The sequence below is a fragment of the Hipposideros armiger genome, unplaced genomic scaffold, assembly GCF_001890085.2.
Source record: "Hipposideros armiger isolate ML-2016 unplaced genomic scaffold, ASM189008v1 scaffold_27, whole genome shotgun sequence".
NCBI lineage: Eukaryota > Metazoa > Chordata > Mammalia > Chiroptera > Hipposideridae > Hipposideros > Hipposideros armiger.
This window is the reverse complement of record NW_017731377.1, coordinates 198,277-222,773: the sequence shown is the minus strand read 5'-3', so window position 1 is coordinate 222,773 and position 24,497 is coordinate 198,277. Positions and strand designations below refer to the sequence as shown.

At 47.0% G+C, this 24,497-nt stretch overlaps 1 protein-coding gene across 5 annotated transcripts in view; it reads right to left on the bottom strand.

The window, feature by feature from the left end:
• Window positions 1–24,497, bottom strand: part of PTK2B (protein tyrosine kinase 2 beta) — a 110,784-nt gene that overhangs the window by 37,863 nt on the left and 48,424 nt on the right. For all 5 annotated transcript variants that reach the window (XM_019636162.1, XM_019636158.1, XM_019636160.1 and 2 more), the window contains exon 2: window positions 9,850–10,090. In XM_019636162.1, the coding sequence (XP_019491707.1) occupies window positions 9,850–10,053 (204 nt within the window). In that variant the 5' untranslated portion in view covers window positions 10,054–10,090. The remainder of the gene's footprint in view (window positions 1–9,849; window positions 10,091–24,497) is intronic.

Here is a 24,497-nt window from a genome sequence, read left to right as displayed (position 1 = left end):
TCCACAACTAGACTGAAGAACAAAACGACAGCAACTTGTCTGTTCCCCTTCCCCCAATTCCCCAGCACTGTTCCCATCCCCCCAATTCCCCAATAAAAAATCTTTAAAAAAAATATCTAAGGCTCTGATAAGTGCTAAGAAGACACACAAAGCAGGTAAGGACACCAGAGTGACAGAGGGCTGCTATTTTACATGAGCTGGCCAGAAAAGTCCTCTCTGATAAAGGGGTATTTGCACAGATGCCCAAAGGAAGCAAGAGGGAGGGGGGTGGCCTTGTGGGGCAAGTCTTTCCGACAAAAGGACCAGAGAGCACAGAAGCCCCACACGGGTTGTCTGTGCGGCCCCACTGTGCTTGGTGAGTTTGAGCGACCGTGAAGAGGGCAATGAGATTGTTGAGGAGAGGGCATGAGGGAAGTGATGGGAGAAAAGGTCAGAGGGGCCTATGCCAGGCTTGACAAACATTTTCTGTAAAGGGCCAGGTAGCAAATATTTTACGCTTTGTGGGCCCTAGGGCTTCTGTCACAACTACTCAGCTCTGCAGTTGTAGCTCAAAAGCAGCCATAGACAATAGATAAAGAAATGAACATGGCTGTGTTCCAATAAACTTTATTTACAACAATGGGTGGTGGGCCATATTTGGCCTGCAGGCCATTGCTTGTTAACCCCCGTTGTAGGCTAACGTAAGAACTTTGGATTTTATTTTGAGTGAGACAGGTAATCATTGGAGAGTTTAAAGTAGAGCAGCGATATGAGCTAAGCCATACCTCAAACATATCCCCCTATGTGTTTTGAAAATTCACAGTGTTCACTACCTACCTATAGGACGAACCACAGGGGGATAAGGGCAGTGATAGGCGATGATAGGTGAGGGAGGCTGATGGCCTAGACCAGGATGGGGGCAGTGGAGGTGATGAGAAGTGGTCAGAAGCCAGATATGTCTTGATGACAGGGTTGACAGGATTTCCTGCTGGATTAAATTATGGAATGTCAGAGAAAAAGAATTCAAGAATGACTCCGAGGTCTATAGCCTGAGACGCAATTAACAGAGGGAACAGAGCTGCAATGAACAGAGCTGGGAAAGACTGGAAGAGAAGTAGAGTTTTAGGAGAGGGTTATGAGTTTGATTCTTCCTGTGGAAGTTAGACGCCCTGTGGAGAGGGCAAGCAGGTTGGTGAATATGTGAGCTGGAGTCCTGGGAGGAGACAGGGGCCCGTATTGCAAATCTGGGTGCCACTGGTTAAAATTAGAATTTCAAGCTCTGTGACTAGATGAGATCACCTGAGGAGAGACAAGGCACCAGCCTGTGGTGTCACGTAGCCAGACAGCATCACAGGAAGTATCAGGCCAGGGACAGGCAGGCCACAGGCTGCCTAGCAATTGAGAATACCCAGCAATAGTGGGGAAAAGAGATGGACTTTCATCAGCTTGTGCTGCGTGCTTCGTGTGCACTTAGCCTTGCTTCAGTGTGGGTGTGCATAGCTGTGCAGAGTGCTCATGCTCACCTGCATACTGCATACACAGGTCTGTGTACACCTACATGGGGTTACCAGCAACAGACACTGTGACCCTAACTAATGGCTGCAGTGGGCTGCATGGTGCCCCAAAAAAAGATATGTCTGTGCCCTAACTCCTGGAGCCTGTGATATGACTTCATTTGGGAAAAGGGTCTTTACAGATGTCATTAAGGATCTCAAGATGAGATCATTCTGGATGATCTGGGTGGCTCCTAAATCGAATGACGTGTCCTTGTAAAAGACACACAGAGAAGAGGAGAAAGGGATGTGAAGACAGAGGCTGAGATTGGGGTTATGCGGCCATAAACCAAGAAAGCCAGGAGCTACTGTGAGCTGGAAGAGGACAGGGAGGGTTCTCCATGAGCTTTTGGAGGGAGCACAGCCCTGCCAACCTCTTAACATGGGACTTCCAGCCTTCAGAACGGTGAGAGAATACGTTTCTGTTGTTTTTAAGCCACCAGTTCTCTGGTAATGTGTTACAGCAGCCCTAGGAAACAAATACAATAGCTATACCAGTTCCGAGTTCTCCACACACTTAAGGGATCATTTTTAAGAAGTGACTGATGAACAAAATAATAAAAGTTAGCATAACTTATCCCACTCTGAAAGCGTTCATTCTGATGTGCTGAAAGCCTGTATCTAACAAGGACATTCAGCAATGAAACTGCCAGATTAAAAATAGAAATGAAAGCACAGGCACCTGACTGCTAATTTGTCGATAAAATAAATCTAGTCATACAGATAAATAAAGAGAGGCCAGAGCTCTGCCTCACACTCCCCTCTGCAGGCGTCTGTGGGTAGGTGGGCTGGCATGGCGAACATACACAGGAAATGGGGAGGGGGTGCAGAAAGGAAAAGGTCCTTGTAAGTGTACCTCCTTTCATAGCACTGTGAGTGTCTCTGTGGTGTCAGTTTGTGGTTTCCTGGCTGAGCCCTTTCCTCTCAGGTTGTCAGGGGCTGTTCTTATGTATGGGGGACTGGCTTACTCATTTATTCTCTTTAGGGTAACCTTTCTGTTAGAAATGGCAATTTCCCAGGACAGGTAATCACGCCTTATGTTCTTCTTACACCTCAGCTTTGTGGTCTTGCCCCTGGAGGCATGTGAAGGAAGGCAGTAGGGATTGTTCTGGAAACAAAGAGCCTGAGTGGATGAACAGTGGGCTCAAGATGGCTCCTCTGACCACATGGAGCAGCTGGCCCTGTGTCTTAGCTTGGGCTAATATAACAGAACACCAGAGACTGGGTGGACTAAATGACATTTATTTCTCACAGCTTTAGAGGCTGTGAAGTCCCAGATCAAGCTGCTGGCAGATTTGGTTCTTGGTGAGGGCTCTCTTCCTGGTGTGCAGACAGCCACCTTCTCTCTGTGCCCTCACATGGCAGGGAGAGCTCTGGTCTCTTCATCATCTTACAAGGACACTAATCCTATCATGGGAGCCCTCATGGCCTCATCTAAATTTAATCATCTCCCAAAGGTTTCACCTCCAAGTACCATCACATTGGGGGCAGGGCTCCAACATATGAATTTGGAGATGGGGGTGGGGGTGGTGGGGAGGTACAAACATCCAGTTCATAACACCCTGTGTCTGGTTAAGTGATAGGTTTAAATTTGAAACTAACTGGGAGGATTGTGTGATGAGTACAGGGAAGAATGGCTCCCAATATCTGAAATCTGCCTTTCTGGGAATATTCTGGAATGTATTATGTGACCACCGAATTTACAGGGGAGGATAAGTGAGTACAAGCATGTGCAGAGCAGACTGAATTTGGGACTGGACTCTGCCCTCCTCACACATTAGGCAAACAGCACCTGCCAGCTACCCCTGCAGCCTGGAAGCCCTGCTGTGCGGGGAAGGGACACAACTAAACAGGAGGGGTGGGAAGGAAGGCACCGAGTGTCTCGGTCTCTGTCCATCTCAGGGATGTAAATGTGGATTCTAAATGGAGTGATGCTTTGAGGTGAAACAAAGATGAATCTTGAACATGGCTTGTTAGCATGATAGAGGCTGACCGAAAGAGAGGGTCTTGGGTGTGGGCCCTACCTGCACCCTTGGAATCACACCATATCACAGACAAGTGCCTACTTTTCTATTTAAATGCCTACTTTTCTGAGACACAGATGGTCCGATGATGGACAGAGAAGGGCCCATGCAGAGAGTGGGTCAGCCGGAGAAAGAAAACACCATGAGCCAGCAAGCCAGTGTGAGGCAGAGAGAGGAGAAAATATGGCACTTAGCAGTAGGTGACCATCTAACTTATCCTCTGAATCAGGATGCTCTGGAGATTGGCAGAGGCACTGTTAATAGTCATCCCTGGACAGGGTGTATGAACTAGGATTGTCTGAGACAAACCAAGACATATGGTCAGTTGACACCCAATCTACCTCAGAAGAGAGAGTGAGAAGAGGAGGAGAAAAGAGAAGGGAGGGAGGGAGCAGGAGAGAGAGAGAGAGAGAGAGAGAGAGAGAGAGAGAGAGAGAGAGAGAGAGAGAGAGAGAGAGAATGAAAGATTGGCTGTGAGAGTCAAAGAGACGCCCTGTGTGGGCATGTCTGGGTGGCATTCTGCTAGTTGTTTACAAAGTGTTATCTTAACCCCTTTCCCAGACAAGCAAATTAGCATGTTAGAGAAATATATAATAATATAAGCCTCCACTTGCTACAGAGATTCAGAGCTCCCAAACAAATACAGTTTCCAATGGATATCAAACAAAAGGGACACGGAAAATCAAGAAAAGTAAAATGCATTTCTCATTTGGCACATCGCTCAATTCTCTTCAACACCTGTCTAGTTTCTGTTGGGTCCTAACGCGTATTCACACAGCTTTTAACGGCACAAAGCATCACGAGGCTATTACATTCACACAGAAAGAAGTTAAGAATAAACAGAAAAACATGAAATCAGCACATATGCATGGAGGTACTATGTTTTGGACATGTGTGGGTAGACCACATGGACTGTGCCAGGGTGATTCTCGGTTGCTTCTATTTGATCAGACACAACTCTAGATAGGGGTGTCCGAATTTCAGGAGTGTTATAATGGATAGAGCAAGGCAATCTTGGCAATCTTGAAAGGGCTGGCAACATTTTGAGCATGGGGAGGATGGTGAGAGAAGATATGGCGGGAAGTAGAAAAATCCATCGAAAGACAAAGCCCAGCTAGGGAAGGAAAGGGCAAGAGTCGGTCAGGAAGCAAAGGGTGGGAGGCGCTGCTCTTAGAGAGTCTTAGGCAGGGAAGCCGGGTCTGGGCCTACAACACTGGACACAGTGTCCACAAACAGGCCCTGAGAGCAAAGCTGTTCCTCAAGTTCTGAGCTGAGCTCTTTTGTATCTCATACTCTCACAGAACCTCTTCATTCCTGAGAGAGTACGTGCCTCCACTTGTAAAAAAGTTTCATTCATTAGTATTAGTCAACGTCAGGCTCACCCTTGACCTGGAAGCCCCATGAAAGCAGGGGGTGCATCTGTGTTTGGGGGTATGATGATATTCCCCAGGTCATAACAAGCATGGTACAGGTACATGGGGGCACTCAACAAATATTTGTGGAATGGATGATGAAATCTCTCAGGACTCTTTCTTCAGTGATCTCACCCACAGCCATGCCTTCAACTACCATGCAGAGGCTGACAACACTCCAATGTCTATCCCCAGCCCACTTGCCTCCTCCAGAATCATGTATCAAACAGTCTACTCAACATTTTCACATGAAAATGTTATAGCATCTCAATTGAACTTGACAGGCCCAATGCCAAGCTTGTGAGCTCCCTACTCCCCAATTACCGTAGTTTGTCCTCAAATATTCTTCATTTTAGGGAGTAGGACCTGTCTACTTGAACCACAGCTGCCAGTCTTGACACCTCCCTCTTGCTCCTTTCTGCATCTCCTCTCCATCAGCAAAACTTTTCATTTCCATCCCCTCAACTCTCTGGATAAAATTACTTCTCTCTGTAGACCAAGAGTTCAGGCTCTGGGGGTGGGTTGACTGGGTTTGAAAATAGGCTCCACTGCTTACTAGCAATTTGTTTAACTCCTCTGAACCTTATTTCCTTATATACAAAATGGAGATAATAATGGCATGTGCTTCCTCCAATCTATTTTCCACTATGTAATCTAAATGATCTTTTAAAAATGCAATCTCACATCATTCATATGCTTCAACTATATCAGTGACTTCCACAAAAGACGGGATAAAATCCAAAATTGTTAATGTGGTTTACATAGCCAAACGCTGCTGCTCTTTAGCCTCAAACCTACCATGTGCCTTCCCACCTCAGGGCCTTCACATATGCTGGTCCCTCTGCAGGTAACACTGTTCCTTTTGCCTTCTCCTCTTCCCTTCCCTTCATGATCAAAACCTCTCTGAAACGTCACTTACACTCATTGTCTCAACTCTCCAACTGACTGCACAACGGCTTCTGCTCCATCTCCCCACTGAAACTGTACAGCAAAAGATCATTATGGCACCTGGTCCTGAAGCTACCAAACCTATTTTTAGCCTTATCTGACTTGACCTTTCTGAGTGTCTGACACTGCTCAAAGGTTCCTCTGCCTTTGTCTCCTTTGCCTATTTTGGTTCTTTTCATCTTTCTCTGAATGATTCATCTTTTTCCTTCATTTGCTTCTCTTTCTTTACCAGCCCCTAAGAAGATGAATTCACAAGGTTTCCTATCCGGAACTCTTTTTCTCTTGGTCTCCTCATTCTCTGTGGGTGAGTCTATCCATGCACATGCTATCCATTGCGTAATGACTCCCAAATCCTCATCCTCATGTCTAGGTCCTTTCTCCCTCCTGAGCTCCAGGCCCACGTTCCTCCATGGGGGTGTTTTATAAACACAACACGTAGAAAGCTGAAACCTCTCAATGCTCTTTCTTTCTCTGTAGGTAGCTCAATGAATGGTGTCAACACTCCTCCTGCTACCCAAGCACAAGCTTGAGTCATCCTTGTCTCCTTCCTTTCTCTCTCTCCCCCTACTTACTCATCAAATTCTGTTGACTCTGCCTCCTTAGAGGCACTCAGATCTGTTGACTTGTCTTTGTTCCCAATGCCACCCTTGTAGTTTTGGCCCTCAGCGTTTCCCACCTGCACTATGGCCCAGGCTTCCTAACCCATCTCCCTTCTGCCAGCCTTTCCTCTCTCCTGCCCTTTCTGTACTGCTGTCAGAGTTTAAGGAAAACAGATCCCTAAGTGATTTTTTTCAGAGGACTAGTGGTCCAACTTTTTGTTTTTTAAGACTTTTATTGGGGAATTGGGGGGATGAGAACAGCGGTGGGGAATTGGGGGAAGGGGAACAGACAAGTTGCTGTTGTTTTATTCTTCAGTCTAGTTGTGGAGGACGTTGCTTCACTGGCCCAAGTTGGCGCCATCATTGTGCTCTTCCCGGGTGAGGCAGATCAGTCGCCGGCTTCTGGACAGCCGCTCACGGCGGCTGCTGGCCGCTCACACTGGCTGTTGGCTACACACGGTAGCCCATGGCAACCCATTGCCACAGGGGCTGCAGCCTACGCCATTGCGGGTGACTCACGGTAGCCCAGCTCCAGGTTGAGCTGCCGTTCAGCACCTTAGCTATGGAGGGCAGTGTCACTGGCCCTCATATGTGGGATCCGAACCGGGGCCCTCTGGTATCCCAAGCCAGTTCCTAACCATCGAGCCACTCGGCCGGCCCGGTCCAACTTTTAAAAGAAGGGTTTCTTAGTTTCTTAAGCAACTAAGAAATGTCTTACTTAAGAAAACATCCTCTCTGTGGCCCTTTCTTAGTTGACCCACCATGCATATTAGCACACTGAAGGTTCTGAGAAGTCCTATTGCAAAGAAACCTGTTTAGAATTGTTTAACCAAGCATTTCTCAAACTTCTTTGACCAAAGAAACTTTTCTCTAGGACACACTTCTTGACCTCTTACAGGATACTATGTATTATTTCAAAACACAAATCTGATCATCTTCTCTATTTGAAAATATGACAGATAAGCAGATAAACACTAAAAGAAGATTCAAACTTGATCCTATGGGCAATTAGAAACCCTTAGAGATTCCTAGGCAGGGTAATGACCTAATGCCCACACAATCAATAGCTTCCAATGATTGAGCTCCTATTATATGTAGGTGCCCGTCCTCTATCATCTCTAATCCTCACAACAAGGCTACAGGCAGGCATGATCCCCAAGTGAGGAGACTGAAATCAGGTTGGTTAAGTGTTGGGTCTAAGGCCGTAAAACCAATAAGAGGGGAGCAATATCTGGCTCAAGGTCTGGGTAGCTTTCAAGCCATGGCTGTTTGCAATAAGCAGGTGACATTTTGCCTGCAGGACAGGTTGGAAACAGGAAAAACTAGAAAGCTTGGACATAAATTCTTAGAAGGCTATTACCATGTCTTTCTTTCCACCTCCATTCTCACGCCCCTCCAGATAATGCCTCGGTGCTGGTCACTCCTCTTAAACTTGGGTCTCACTGCCCTTTCTGTAGGTCTGCTGTGTTTTGTTTTCCCCTTAAGCACCCAGCAAGACGTCAGACAGTTCCAGGAAAGCCTCTCCCCTGCTCAAAAACTGTTTCTTCCTAGTGCCTGAATAATTCCAAATTCTTTGGCCTGATATTCGAGGCCCTCCCTTATCTGCCACCAACTTTTCCTCTCTGATCTTGACTTTAGACACCTTTCTAAATATAACACATGCTCCAGCCTCCCCAAACTACTCACTGTTTATAGTCTCCCTGCCTTTGTTCCTACTGTTCCCTCCTTGTGGAAATCCCTCTGCTCTCCTAAGAGCTGCAGCTTCCAACCTACTTATCCCTGAGGTCTCTCTTCACTGAAACGCCGCAGAACACATCCTGATCTGGACCAGCCAGATACTTTCTGGCTTTTAGCACAAAAGGGCCAGGAGTTTCCCCTAAACTTGGAAATCAGGTTAACTTTTAAAAATTATACTCGTAAAACCCACAGTGGATGGCATCAGCTATCGGCAAAAGAATACACCCAGAGGAAGGCTCAAGCAGTAGATAGAGAAGGAGATATGAAAACACCCTCCTGGAAGAAGGTACCCAGGACTGACTCTCATGACACAATTGTACCTACATACCTGGAACCATGAGATAAGCAAACGAGACCCTAATCACATCAGTTACAGGAAGCAGAGGGAGTAGCCAAACCATAATCATTTGGAATAACTGGCCAGGGCAGTGACCTAATCAATTACTACATTCTGCTCTGGTGTACTGAAGCATAGTGTGAGCTGTAATAGATGGAAGGAAGCCACGGGGACGGATGTGCAGAGAGGGTGCTGCCAGTGCTGATCAAAGAGACACTCACACTCACTGAGTTTGGGGGATACTGACTTGTAGGACAGGCCAAGGGTTGGTAATGAAAGGATGGAGATAGTTCATCCACCTTTCTCAGACCTGGTGAGTTGTCTCAAAAGTTCCCTGTTTCCTTTGTTCAAATTACCATCCAACCAAGCAACCTTTCGAGAACTACCATGGCTTTCTTTTGCATCATTGGGAAGAGATATTCTGGGCAGTGCAAAGGAAGGTCCTCATTGTATCATGAGGTTGTTGGGAGGATTCAGTGAGATCATGTACGCAGAGGAATTGATCCAGGCTATACACAACGATTGTTAGTAAATGTAGGCATTTAAAATCAATCAACGTATTGTAACTCCGCTCCTGATGACAAATGCTTATACATTTGGTTAAGGTGAACTGGCTGCCTACTGTCTAGGTGCCCTCATGATGGTGGGCACCTGGACTTGCAAAACAGATTCTGTGACCCCGGATGAGAATGAGCCAATTGAAGTATTGCCTCAGAAAGGGCCTGCCCACCATCCACCTGGTCTAGGGCATTTCTAGCTCATCATCATCCTCTAAATGTCTCACCAATTCCCCTGTCTAAGCACCCAGCACATGTCTTATACAATTTTTGTTCCAATTTCAATGCCATCATTTGGGTATCTCTCTAATTCCAGCAGAGTGTAAACTCTTTGCGGGTGGGGGGCTCTTAATGTCCCTTGCAGATACTCAAATGTCATAAATATTTAATGAGCTGAAATGAGTTGAATCAAATGACCAAGTAAATAAATGACCTGAGGTTCAAAATCAGGCTATAAAACCTGCCCTAAGGCTACTATGGAAGTGGGCTGCAGGCCCCCCTGGAAAGAAGGCCAGGCCCTACAGGCTGAGAGCTTTTCTCCTGGTGCCCCCAGCCCAGGGGTGGATGCAGGAGAGCTTGCTAGGCTGAAGGAGGGCCCTTCAGCTGCCCAGGAAGGAGAAGGAGAGGGAGGGGGCGGGGGAGAGAGAGGGAGAGAGAAAGAGAGAGAGAGAGAGATGGAGCAGGCACCGCCCACCACACTTACCTGGATCTCAGTCTGCACAGTGCATTTGACCAGTTTGAAGTTCTTCCCAGGGTTGAAGCTGTTGCTATAGAAGCAGACCTTGAGTATCCGCACGTCTTCCTTTTCCACATCTACTGGCACCACCACCATGGGCTCTGGAGTGCCTTCCGGCCGACGTAATGTGCCCACCTTCACTCGGCTCAGGGGCTCAGACACCCCAGACATCCTCTCAGACGACAGCTAAGACCAGCACATCGCAGTCCTGTGGAGACAGCAGAGGGACAGCACTGAAGCGAGTCTGTGTAGGCCCATATGCCTCACCCCCCAGGGACAGCACCCACCAAGCTGAGACCCACGCAAACAACACATTCTCCCATTCCTGCAAACCTCCCTTAAAGGCACTGGGGTTTATTGATGAGGAGGGTGGGGGGACTGAAACACAAAGGATCAATTTGCATAAACATCCGGGTACTAAACCCAGACTTGAAACTCCCAGGCTGTGAGCTCTCTCTTCTAGAAGCTCCTCTGTCCATCCCTTTTCTCCTCTCACACTGGCTCCTAGGCTAGGGGCCCACACTTTGCAAACGCAGCTGGGAGAGGAGGCGGTCGCAGCACGGTTCCAAAGCACAGCTGAGCAGAAAAAAAAAAGCGAAGAGAAGGACAGTGGAAAATAGCAGGAGACAAGCAGGGACAAGGGAAAAAACCGAGAAGAAACAGAATTGAAGAATGGGTGGCCTGGAGGGCACTGGAACAGAAAAGGCAGGAAAGGGCCCATGTAGGGTGCCGGGCTATCAGCTGATGGCTTTGTCTGCCCCCACTTGAAGCCACCAGCCCAAACTTTCTGGGCAGGAGGCCTCAGACCCACAGGAACTCATAATAGGGCACATCACTCACTGTATGCAGAAGAATTAAAGAGGAACAGCACTCCAGCAGCCCAACTTGGGAGGTCTTTCTGCCAGGTTGGAAGGGGCTGGGCCCCTAGAAGACTTGCCCAGTTCTAATGACAGTTTGGTTGACATTGATATGGACAATAAGAATCCTAGTAATCTTTACTTCACCCTGAATCTCAGCAAAATTGGCTTTCTTGATCTAACATGACACTGTTGGGTTTACTCCCCAGTGGTCAAAAGCAGGAGCACCCCAAGGAAGGAATGGAGGTTCTAGCTCCAGGCCAGGTGGTGTCAGCCTTAGCTTCACATTAGGATCCCTGAGAAGGTTTTAAGAAAGCCCAAATCCAGGCCCTGTGCTCAGAGATTGCCACTGAGTTGGTCTGTGGGGAGGCCCGGAATTGGTATTTTTAAGTTTCCAAGGGTTTTTCTAACATTCAGGCTGGGTTGGGAACCACTATTCTAGACTAAGCTTAGCTCTCATTCTGAACCCATTCATACAGAAAGGTATCTCCCTTATAACAAGAGACTTGGATTTTAGGGGAACGTTCCTAAGCCAGGAGTTGGGAGCAAAGAGATAGAGTTAGCAATGTTAAAGTACAAATGTGGAGTCAAATACTTTAGAAGTTGGTTCAAAATCTGTGTTCATTCATTCACACTGTGCTAAGCACTAGAAAGGAAGATGCAGACAGACCTTAGCTTTAAGAGTCATTTCTTTTCAAAAACCAATGTGTATTATGAGACATGAAAGAGATGCTATGAGATTGAGGGGAGAAGCAGGGTATGTCCCTTCTATCCAGAGACAGTCGGACAATGGGAAGAGTGCAGCCTGAGGCCCCAGGCCAGCTAGAATTTGGGACAACACAGATGGAGAAAAAAACATCCAGTCTGCTTTATTTTAGAGACTAATATGAATATTCTAGAAGTAGCCATGCATTTTTCAACAGATATCTACTAAGCATGTCCTGTGGGCCAATACTCGGCTAAGTACTGCGCATGTACCTCACATGCATGTACCTCAGTTTCCCCACACCCTCAATAAGGAATCCAGAGGAAGCAGCTTGAGAGGAAACCCACCAGTGGAGTGGGAAGTGTGTAACAGGGAGGGGAAGACAGCCAAAGGAGAGTTATCAATTGAGTTATCATCTTTTGGGCAAATGCAGCGGAATCCCACAGAACTATCCCTCCCAGGGAAGGCAGGGTCTGGGCATGTATGTATGCACCACTTCTTATAGTCATCATCCCCAGCGTTTTTGCCAGTTCTGCACAAAGGCAGAGTAGACTTCTTAAGGAGCCAGAGAAAGCCCTCAGGCACAAAGATGCTGATGCTGGCAGGTAGAACAGAGCCAGAGAATGCTGAAATGACAAGGGGATATCAGAGGGGACAATGACAGATATGCTAAAGGATGCGAAGATGAGAGAAGGATGTCTTGCCCCTCAAGAGCATGCACTCTAGTTGTAGAGACAAACGGGCACAGTATCTATACAGGCAAGTAAATAACACACACAGATTCAGGATCTGCTGTGTCTACTGAGCCAGGGGCCCCATGACCCCTGGGCATCTGTTTGCATAAACTAATATTCAGGCAGGGGCTTCATGAGGCAGTTTTGTGAAACAGGTGTCTGGGGCAGGGAGGAAGTGTAGTGACATCTGGTGTCTGTCCCCAGGGTCTAGATCCTACTAATGGGAGCCAGAGGGCCTACATTCCAAAGGCCATTTGGAAACCAGGGGCACTCTCAGTGGTGTCATGTTGGCTGATGGGAATATGGACTCAGAGCTGGGAAGGAGGGCATTATGCCCACATCTATAGGTCATATCACATGGCTCCTAGGCATCCACAATGAAAGGGATGGGTGCCACTCAGGAGATGGCCCCCACCTGGTCCAGGCAGCATCCTCACCCAAAGGGTGCTGGTGCCAGTGAGGACACAGGAGATACCCCAGGGACTCCCTGAAGTACCAGGAAAGAGTTTGAGAGAGAACAGTTAGATTCAAGAGATCTGGCTGGTGCAATCTGGAAAACCCCATTTTCACACACTGTGTGTGTCATTGGCTGAAGGGCAGAATGAAGGAGATAAGCCCTCTCTGAAAGGCAGGATACAGGAGCAGAGCTAGAACAGGGGCTTAAAAACCTTGGCCTGGGCAGAGTGTGGGGCAAAGTTGGGGGTGGGGATGGGAGAAGGGATTAGACTCTCATGGTGCTTTTAAACCTGTACAGGGACAGCCAACAGTACAACGAAATGTGGCGCTTTCAAACTTGAGGCGCCATGAGGATGTAAACGCATAATGAAGACAGGGAGCATCAGGAACTCTCATTTGTCACTGGTGCAAACCCTGGAGGACAGCTGTGCGGTGTCCTCCCAAACTAAACCTACTGTTATCATACAATCCAGCGATCATGCTCCTGAGTATTTACCCAAAGGAGCTGAAAACATGTCCACACAAAAATCTACACAGAGATGTTTATAGCAGCTTAATTCATAATTACCAAAACTCAGAGGCAACCAGTACGTTCTTCAGTAAGTGAATGAATAAATACGCTATGGTACGGGTTGGCCGAGTGGCGCACTGGTTAAGAGCTGGCTTGGGATACCAGAGGGCCCCGGTTCGGATCCCACATATGAGGGCCAGTGACACTGCCCTCTACAGCTACGATGCTGAACAACAGCTCAACCTGGAGCTGGGCTGCTGTGAGTTGCTGGAGACGGCGTAGGCTGCAGCCCCTGCTGCAGTGGGTTGCCATGGGCTACTGTGTGTAGCCAGCAGACAGCATGAGCTGCCAGCAACCAGCATGAGCAGCCAGCAGCTGCAGTGAGCAGCCGTCCAGAAGCCGGCGACTGATCTGCCTCGCCTGAGAAGAGCGCAATGATGGTGCCAACTTGTGCCAGTGAAGCAACGTCTTCCACAAGTAGACTGAAGAACAAAACGACAGCAACTTGTCTGTTCCCCTTCCCCCAATTCTCCAGTGCTGTTCCCAATCCCCCAATTCCCCCAATTAAAAAATATTTAAAAATAAATAAATAAAAGGCTGATTCTTTAAAAAAAATAATCTATGGTACACCCAGAAAATGGAATATTACGCAGTGCTAGAAAGATATGCTCTATTAAGCCATGAAAAGACAGGAAGGGACCTTAAGTACATAAAAGTAAGTGAAAGAAGCCAATCTGAAAAGGCTAGATACTCTGGGATTCTAACTATATGACCTTCTGGAAAAGGCAAAACTATGGAGACAATAAAAAGATAAGTGGTTGCCAAGTTTTGGGGAAGGAGAGATGAACAGGGGAAGCACAGAGGATTTTTAAGACAAGGAAAATAAATACTCTGTATGATACTATAATGGTAGACACACGTCATTACACATTTGTCCAAACACACAGAACCTAAAACAGCAAAGTGACCCTAATGTAAACTATGGAATCTGGGTGATTATGACGTGTCAACATGGGTTCATCAGTTGTAACAAATGCACCACTCTGGTAGGGGATCATTGGGGGAGGCTGCACATGTGTGGGAAAGAGGTATGCAGAAAATCTCTGTACCTTCCTCTCAATTTTGCTGTGACCCTAAAACTGTTTTAAAAAATAAACTCTAGTAAGAAAAAAAATGTAATGGTGGGAAACCACAGCCCAATACCTGACCCCCTTGCCCAGCCTAACTGAGCAAGGTCTTGCTCCCTCTCCCTCAGGAGCCAGCCCCGCCCCCACCATCACCAAGGAAAAATATTCATCGTCTACACCTGACCAAATCAGCCTAGACTGATGTGCTGGCCATCACCAACATGCGTGGGGAAACGGGTTTCTCATCTTTATCCGTTTCCGCTGGCCCTTGGTTCAGGAGCCATCATTCACAGCGGTCAACATGGCTCCAGTTGAAATATTTTTGCAAAGTGATTTCAGGCACCCAGGACCTACCATTACCTTCAACCTGATGCACGTCCCTGACGTCTGTCTTTAGTCCTGTGCTATTTATTTCCAAAGTAATTACAATTAAAAAAAACATTGAAAGAAACATAAGTGCGTTGCACAGCAATCCTGGGAGATGGGTATGGATGATTATGCCCATTTACAGATAAGAAAATATATTCAACAAAGTTTAAGCCATCTGGTCCAGGATTCACGCTTCTTGTAGAGCAAACTTGGACCCCAAAGAGGATTAGCATCCAAGTTCAAAGTTTTTCCCCCTTTCCTATCTGCCTCTGAAGAAGGTAGTATCTCTCGATACTACTAAGGTTGGCACAAACTCCATGCAAGAAGAAATATCATGGGCCGGCTGAGTGGCACAATGGTTAAGAACTGGCTTGGGATGCCAGAGAGCCCCAGTTCGGATCCCACATATGAGGGCCAGTGACACTGCCCTCTACAGCTAAGATGCTGAACAACAGCTCAACCTGGAGCTGGGCTGTCATGAGTCGCCGGTGACGGCGTAGGCTGCAGCCCCTGCTGCAGTGGGTTGCCATGGGCTACCGTGTGTAGCCAGCAGCCAGCGTGAGTGGCCAACAGCCACAGTGAGCGGCCGTCCAGAAGCCGGAGACTGATCTGCCTCGCCTGGGAAGAGCGCAATGATGGTGCCAACTTGGGCCAGTGAAGCAACGTCTTCCACAACTAGACTGAAGAACAAAAGGGCAGCAACTTATCTGTTCCCCTTCCCCCAATTCCCCAGTGCTGTTCCCATCCCCCCAATTCCCCAATTAAAAAAAATATTAAAAAGAAAGAAAGAAAGAAAGAAATATCATCCCAGCACTGAATAGTCCCAGTCTACGAAGAATCCTGAGGCTCTCCTGGCTTAGAGAGTGTCACCCCTTTCCAAGGTCCTAGTCGTGTGATGATCATAAAATCCCCTGACTCAACTGGTGAGCCAATAGCCCTGGCCCTTTTTTTTTCTAGTCCAGACCTGGACCCTCAGCCCGGCAATCCCTGCCCCCTGCCTCCTGGCCTGCCCCAGACCCTACCAGCATTGTCGGGGGAGAGAACATCCTCCACACACTATCAAAATCCTGGCTCCGAGCCATCGTGGGCTCCAGCTTGCCTCCCAACCCCCAGATCCGCCCAAGTCAAAGTCAAAAAATAACAAACACAAGGAAATGGGATCAAATTAAAACAGGAAACGTTCTGATTGGCTATAAGAACATTTTGGCCCAAACCTGTAAAGGGTCCTAAGGGAGGTTGTACAATCTCTATGTGCCTGAAGTCTTTGGGAAGAAAAAAAAAATGACACTTCCTGAATGGCAAGACATTCACCTGCCTGAAGGGGTGGGGTGGTGGTGCTGAAGCAGGATTTAAGTCCTCTCAGAGCCTCTGGGTTGTCACTGTACCCAGGGCTGTGTTCCTGGCATGAGGAAGCTGTCAGGGTTATAGGGGTAAATACCCCAGAAAAATATACTCTTGCACTTGAAAACATGATAGGGTCATGTTACGTCTTACTAAACACATTCTGTGAGCTAGGGAGTGTATTTAAGTAACCTCTGAGTCTTTAGAAAAATTCTGTAGGATAGGCAATGTTAGCCTCAGACCTTAAGAGAGGGAACTGAAGCCTAGAGAGGTGACTTGTCAAGACCACACGACTGGTAAGTGGCAGAAACTTAAGGCCACCATGTTGCCTAACTCTGAAGTTCATCATGAATGAGTAACACCCCAGACTTGTATGGCATGGTTGCCCTAAGGACACGAATTTTAAATGCAGATTCTATGAGTCAGATGTGTGTGCCTCTTCTCCCTGACATCATGCCGCCTTCCTGTCTGATGGTCCCCTGTCCATGCTCCCTCAAATCTTGGACAGGACTTTCAATCCTTGAGAGAATGCATTTTACCCTTGGACTCCCAGTGTCCGCTCTCATGTCTGGCTCCTGCTCACATCTGGTTCTCGAGAGGCCAAGCTTCACTGTCAATTGCCAACTACTAGAGGGCTGGTACCATGGCTGTTCTGCCACCATGCTTAGGAGTTAGTGCCCAGCTCTGCCACTGACCAGCTCTGATGCCTTCAGACATCAGGCCTGATGGGTCAGAGTTCCCAGACAGCAGTCAGCAGGTAGGTAATGGCCTTTGATATTTCCCCGTGTCCATGGTAAAACGGGAAAAACAAGCACACTGTCGAGAATTCATCATGAAGCTCAATGTATCCCATTTCATTCTAACATTATGTCTTTCCACCTTTTTTTGGGTTTCCAATGCTCATTCACTTACGAAGTGACAATGATAGTCTCTGGCAATAGACAGTAAAGCTTGATCTCTTGGGGAACCAGAAGTGAGAGGAGACGCTAGGAGGCCGGGGCTGAAAGGCATTGTCTTCAGGACTGAAAGTTCTGCCACTTACCAGTTTTGTGATCTGGACAAGGTCACCTCACGAGGCCTCGGTTTCCTCTCATGAGGTATGAGGCTAACATTACCTATCCTGCAGAATTTTCTGGAGAATCAGAGATTACTTATGTCAACTCCCTGGCACATATATTTCTTAAGTGCCTATGACTTGGCAGAAGAAAGAATCAGAAACACAATACTCATCCCCACTTGTGAAAAATTAAGCTGGCCTAGTAAGTCGAAGATCAGATGGTTGTGGGAGCCCCCTCTGTCTCCAGCACGAGGCTGCCTTTCCATCAATACCTGCCTCCCTCCACCCCCCTGCCCACCTGAAAAGATCACCCCTGCTTCCTACTCTTTGCTCATACATGGGGCCATGGTCTGCCTTGAGAACACCACAGAAGCATGGAAAGTAACCTCACAGGAGACTTGAAAACACCAGCCCTTTGGATCTTATGGAAGCCAGAATGTCACAAGACACACTTTATTTCCACTCTGTCTCTGAGTCACTTCCTCTTGCTGTTTCCACATCAACAAAATGGGGAACACATGCCTTTCCTCTGCAAAGGCCTGCTGAGAGCAGCCACTTAACTAATTGGCAGTGACCTTGCAGCCTCGGGGAGCCAGGCCTGCGTTTCTGAGCAAGCTGGGCCCTCCTGGCTCCATGCAGCACCTCTGCCTCAGCCTAAGCCCTTCCAGCCCCTGGCTCCCTCACCAGCATCCTGCCTGCTCCTGCCTAGCTCCCAATCCATCATTTGGCTAAGCCCTTCAGCTCCTCTCCAAGCATCCCTCCCCATGGCCTTGCAAAAGAGGAACCAGAAAGGTTGTGATTATCGCCAGTTATAATTCAATCTAGTTCAAAAGCATTTATTGAGACTCTATCGCACTTTCAGCCTACCATTCTCTCACATATTACCCACTCAGGATCATTCTGTTGCCAGCACCTGCCAACCCGGAGGCCAGCTGACTTGGGGCTGGCTCTCAGGGGGCAGGAGCAACAGGGATGCAGTACCCATCTTTCCCTGTTAACAGAACTCCTGTTCTCCTCACTAGTTTAATGACTCTGATTCCTGCAGTTGGGCACATTTTTCTTACCTCCTATGGGAACTCTGGGTTCCACTGCTTCCGCAACCCTTCAAAAAATTATTCACCTTGCTCCTTATTTGCCATCTCATGAGTGATTTTGGCTGGTCTGTTTTTCTGCCTCTTTCCTTCCTTCTCTCTCCTTCCAACCCTCTCCCCTCCTTCTTTCCCTCTCTTCCTCTCTCCTGCCTTCCTTCCTTTTTCTCTTCTCCCCTTCCCATCTTTCCACCGTCCTCCCTTCATGTGTACCTCTCCCACCCCTCACCCCACCCACTTTGTGTCTCAGGAGGCATGCCAGACTCTGGACAAAGAAAAAAACAAGTGGGAAGATGGTCCCCATCCACCAGAGACTCATAATTCGATAAAGAGGGAAAAGATGAAAACGAAACAGTCACAGCATGATATGAGCTGTAATCGGGTCTAAGCTTGATGCTAGAAGAGCACAGAAGAGGATTTGCTGGGGAACTCAGGAAAAGATGACACAGCAAGATGGGGAAGTCACATGATCTGACATAGGGCTGGTGAGGAGGGTGGTGAGGGGTTGTTGGGAAGTGAGATGAGACAGTGGCAACATGCTAATGAATTTGAACTTCACCCTGTAGAAAAGCAGATTTTCATTTGAAAAAACGTAAGTCTGGCCACAGGCGTAAGCACAGGCATGAGTTAGGAGGCAGCAGGAGCAGTTCAGACAAGGCCCTGGTACATGATTCATGACTGGCAATCCAGGGGAAAGGTGATTTGTAGCGTTTGCCAATTTCTCTGGTGTAAATGCTTCCATTATGGCTGATGGCAGCTACCAATGTGACCTCACTGAGAGTGACTTGGGGAGAAACGGTTGCTGCCAGCATATGAGAGCTGGTTCCAGCACACCACTGCCTGAACAGTGAGAGGCCCCGGGGGAGGAGGACAGATTTCAGAGTCACTTGCCTCAAGCCCACCTCTGCCCCTGACGTTGCTTGTTCCCAGCAATAGTGTCACCATGTGGCACTTTTTTTTTTTTAATTTTATTGGGGAATTAGGGAAGGGGAACAGTGTTGTGGAACTGGGGAAGGGGAACAGCCAAGTCATTGTCCTTCAATCTTAGTTGTGGAGGGCACAACTAGCTCAGCTACAAGTCCAGTCACCATCCAGCCACCAGTCGGCAGCTGGCGGCTGCTCAGCTCAAGGTGCCATGTTCAATCTTAGTTGTGGGGGTGCGTAGCCCACAATCCCATGCGGGAGTCGAACCAGAAGCCTTGTTGTTAGGAGCACGTGCTCTCACCAGCTGAGCCATCCTGCCACCTGTTGGCAGCTCAGCGGCATCTCAGCTTGGACGCAGCTCATTGGCCCATGTGGGAATCGAACTGGTGACCCTGTTGCTCAGAGCTCGCACTCAACCAACTGAGCCACTCGGCTGGCCCCACCACGCGGCACTTTAAGACAGCAAGATACAAGGTGCGCAGAGCACAGAATTTAGAATGTGTGCCTTCCTCTGAGGAGCTTCTGTTACTCTCCAATCTCCTAAGTTGTAATTTTTAAAACCACACTCTTTGTCATCTTTAACCCCAAACTAAATTCTTCTCCAACCTCTTCATTTTGAATCACGGTCTCGGACTTTTCCTTCTCGCCCAGCCTTCAACTTCAATGAATCTCATTTCCCTCTCTGTGTGCATTATAGAGCTGGCTGTTGAGCATGGAAACTTGGCACCATGACAAATCAAAGCTTCAGTTGGGTGTTTGACCAAGTTCTTCCCCATTTTCTTGAGATGTTAATGAGGAAGCCAGATGACAAGGAGGTGAATTCATAACTGGTCAAATGGTTTCTTCCCACGGCTGCTGATCAAGTGTCCATATTAACCTGATGACTGTTGTTTTTTTTGTTGTTGTTGTTGTTTTTTGTTTTTTGTTTTTTTTAATTTTTTTTTATTGTTAGTTTCAGGTGTACAGAACAATGCAATAGTTATCCTTTTCACCCTCACAAAGTAACAACCCCCCACCCCCCATCCACTGCCCTCCCACCCCCATATCATGCTTATCTATTACAATTCCATTGAATCTGTTCCCGCACTCTACTCCATGTCCCGAGGTTATATATGTATATATAATTATCATTGACATACAGTATTATGTTGTTTTAATTGACCTTTGTTCATATCTTTTAATTTGGCATTAAGAAGTTCGTGGTTATCAGACAAGAAGCACCAAGTTGAGCCCAGGATTGTCAGAGAAAGTGATTTTCATTGCAGATCACAACTAACCCCTGGAATCTACACAGGCTGGCAAGACATGCTAAGGGTAACAAATGCAACTAGTGAAATGGAATAAATGTGAAGTTCTTCATGCAGATTAAAAATTCTTCCCTAGTCTGGGATGGGGAAGATGTGGCTTAGCAACCACATGAATTAAAGAAACAGGGCTTAAGCTAACCGTGAACTCACTGTTAGTCACTATGATATGGCTGCCAAAAAAGGCCATGCAGTATTGGGGTTACCAGCATATCTCTAAAATAAGGACTGTGATTTCCTTTGGGGCTCTGCATAGACATGACCACACTACCCACTGCCTGCCCAGGGCCCCACATTTGGAGAGGCTGTGTTCTAGGGTGAGAACCTTCAGAGCCCTCGGAACCTGGAGACCTTGTCACATGATGCAGACCCTGAAAACTAAAGGGAGAGGGGAGTCCTGTAGTGATGATGGAGTAGTGGTTTCAAATGGTTGTAGGGCTGCCGTGCAAAAGATGGACCCAACTCCTTCATCCAAGTCAAGGTTAAAAAAATGTGCAACCAGATAGGAAGGAAAAGGGTCTCTCCGTTTGCATCCCTTTCCAGAGTATCGGCACCCTTGCTATCTTGCTGATGTCTTCTAAGGCAGATGTCACTCCCATTTGGAGGATAAGGAAAAGTGACTGAGCAGCTTGCCTAGGGTCACCTCTGTTAAGTGGTGGAGGTAGGACCAGACTCCGATTTCCCATCAGAACCCAACAAACACAGCTTACAGCCCACCTCCCGCCGTTCTGGGCTTTGTCGCCACACATCAAGGTTATTTCTGTGCCAAACAGGATAGCTTGAAACACTGCTTTCCTGATGTGGCCCCCCGGATTCCGCTCAAATAGAAACACATAAGGCCATCAGTTCCTAGCCATGTAGCACTAAAAGAAATACCAGCCTTTGCTATATTAATATGTATAATAATGATGGCGATGTAGAATTTGATTGTTGTCTTTTATGACACATTTAATAAACAGAAAAAAATGACAATAAAAATAAAACTCAAGTAGTTTTTTTTTCCAACTAGAAAGTATAAACCCAAGTCTAACAGTACAGGTGTTGTCCTCTCATCTATTACCACCCTGAAAACAACTAAACGAGCTTCTCCACCTGCCAATCCCCAATCTGCTACTCTTTGCAAATCCAGTATACACTACAAATTTGCTTTATGTAAACAGATATCAAAACCATTAAACATGATGAAGCCCCCCATCTGTACATTACAGTAATCAGCTTTCATTTTAACGCGAATTGGGTAAAACAGCAATTTAGATGCCCCGTCAAGCAAACAAGATGCCACCTGTGTGTGAAAACACTTGGGAAAATTAAAAATAGATGGAAAAATCCTCAGCAGTTAAAAATGCTGAGGAAAACAACTTTGAGGCACCAGCACGAACCTTTTAAACAAGCCAAGACGCTGAGAGAAAAATAATAAACTCTTACGTTTATGAGTTTGCAGTAAAACAGGTAAAAGGGCCAGTTGATTCAGAACCAGCTTGCTGAAGAGCAAGTTGGCTAAATATAAAACAATTCACATGTGTTGACCTGATCACCCAACTTTGGGAAATGTCCACCACATATCTAAAGGGGTGGGCATGGATTATTTGCACAGAGATGTTCATAGTTGTGCTATTTATAATAAATGGTGAGATGGTAAAATCAGAACAAAATGCCCAGGAGGAAGTCTAAGCAATATCAGTATTGACAGACTAGGATAATGTGAGCAGTGGTAATACATGAAAATATTTATATAAAAATGTTAAATGACAGGGAATGGAATTGACATAACTGATTATACCTATATAAAACTGCCTCTACATTTAAAGTACATACAGTTAAAAGCTGTTACGTTCTTTTACTGTTATACTGATTAAATATATTCTTAATGAAATTAATAAGTGGCTTTTGCAAGGATAGTAGCCTGCCCTCTTTCTATCGTCCCCTTCTAGCTCCTTCTCATACACAGTCTTACTTTCTGGACTCTCCACATAGTCCAGAGAGTGGTCAATATTCTTACCCCAAATCTAGACTAGGGAACAAATTAGGTCCCTGACACCTAGCTTTCTGGATTCTATCCAAAATCAAAATTGGGGTGGTCAGGGTAGAGAGATACCTCAATACAATTGGCCAAGAGAACCCTAGGACTACAAGAAAGCTATCCTCAATTCCAGGCTCTCCTCCAAGAGACCAGAGCAACCGCAGCACCCCCAGGGGGTCTTTGCCCGACTGTGACCAGATTCCCTCTCCATCTCTGAGACCATGAGCACGCGTCCCCCTCCTTCCTCACCCTTGCATGCCGTCAAAGGGGTCACTTCTGAGAGCTAACAGCAGTTAACACAGAGCACATCCTGAGATCGACCCTGGGCCAGCACCTCACCTGCACGATGACCCTGGTCGGTCCTAATACCAAACCTACAAGGTAGGCACTGTTATCACCCATCTCACAGATGAGGCAACTGAAGCTGAGCAAAGACACTTCCCGAAGGTCACACAGCAAGCAGAGAGCAGACCTGTAATTGAAACGGAGTCTGAGGGGCTCCATGTATGGTCTTGACTGCCACACCCTACAATAATCTAGAGCCCGAGACTGACCGAGGAGGAGGCCTCTGCCCATGGACACCCCCAGGGTAATATCCTCTGGGCTTGGGATTTTCATAGAGAGAAGAGTGGACTGTTGGACCTGAAACATCACCTCAAACAGCACTTGATCCAGTGGCTTCTTCATCCTGGCTGAATGCACATGTGTCAATGTAGATATTGACGAAGACTCTCTCCAGTTGACCAAATGTCAATCAGACTCCTCTGAGCTCTCTGACTTGGCCTGAACCTCAGCTTCCATCTCTGTCCTTGTAGAGTCCAACTTTAGCAAAAATCCTGCTCAGTGGGTTTAGCCAGAATTCCCCAACATCTATAGCTGATTACCCTTGATTTCTGATCAAATTTCTCACACCCCTTTTCCCACCCTCCATCCCCTAGCTAATACCTGGTCACTTTGGCCTGCTTTTAGCAAGAATTCGGTTAGGTCGATTTAAGAAAAGAATTACCCTACCCTCTCAGCAATTTTCCATCTATTCACCTCTACCCTGCTCCTTGGCTATAAATCTTCACTTTCCCTTGTTTTATTTCAATTTCTTTCCTTCACTGCAAAACACCATTGTAGTAGCCCCCTGAATAAAGTCTGCTTTATTGTTCTTTAGCAAGTGTCTGAATAATTTTTCTTTAACAATATATACATATGTATATGTACCTATCCCAAGCCTTTGTCCCGCCCTAATGAACAGAGACCTCTGGGGCCTAGCCATCTGTATTTTAAAATAATATCCCAGGTGATTCTAATACATGCCCAGTAGTGATAGAGGCCAGCTGCTTTGGTCCTTGTTTCGCTGGAGAGCAATGAGTTTCAGAGAGGCTGAAATGTGAGGACTCTCGGCTGGAATCCAGGCCCCCTCCCCCCGGGGTGGTGTTCCACAAATGCTTGGTGGAGCGACAGGTCTCAGTGAGTCACGATTCTTAAGTGCAGGACCTTCCCAGGTGTCTCCGAGCCCCTTAGTTCAGAGCCCAGTAGTGGTTTCTGTTTTAACTTCTTGTTACCCAAGACCATTATGGGGAAATGGACAGAAAGAGAAGAAACAGGTGGTTTCAGTTATCCACAGCTCAGAAACTCAGAAAATTTGGGGGAACTCTGGTCATTTAAAACTCCATTCCAGCCATGGTACTTCCAAGGAAGGGAAACCCTGAGTGCAGGAGTAAGGGATTCCCCAGCTCAGAGCTTTTCTCTCATAATCTTCCCAACCACTACTCAAACTATGATAGGAATTTTTTTCTTCCCTGGTTACAAAAACTAAAATACAAAGGGAAAACCCAACCCCAAACTTCCTGAGCCTGAAAGGTCGCAAAATTAGTTATTCTTTCAAAAGAACTATGGAAGAGAAAGGTCTCTGGGACCAAAATCAGGTGGACAAACTTACAGCCAGGTGGCCAGGCCAGGCTGGGAAGGAACTGACCCTTAGGGTCCCCTGTGGGTCACAATTGGAGTAGGGAGGCCCTGAGAATGGGAGTTTAAGGACAGATGGCTCAACAATGTGCCATGGGAAGAAAGGAAGGAAGGAAGGAAGAAAGAAAGGAAGGAAGGAAGGAAGAAAGGAAGGAAGGAAGGAAG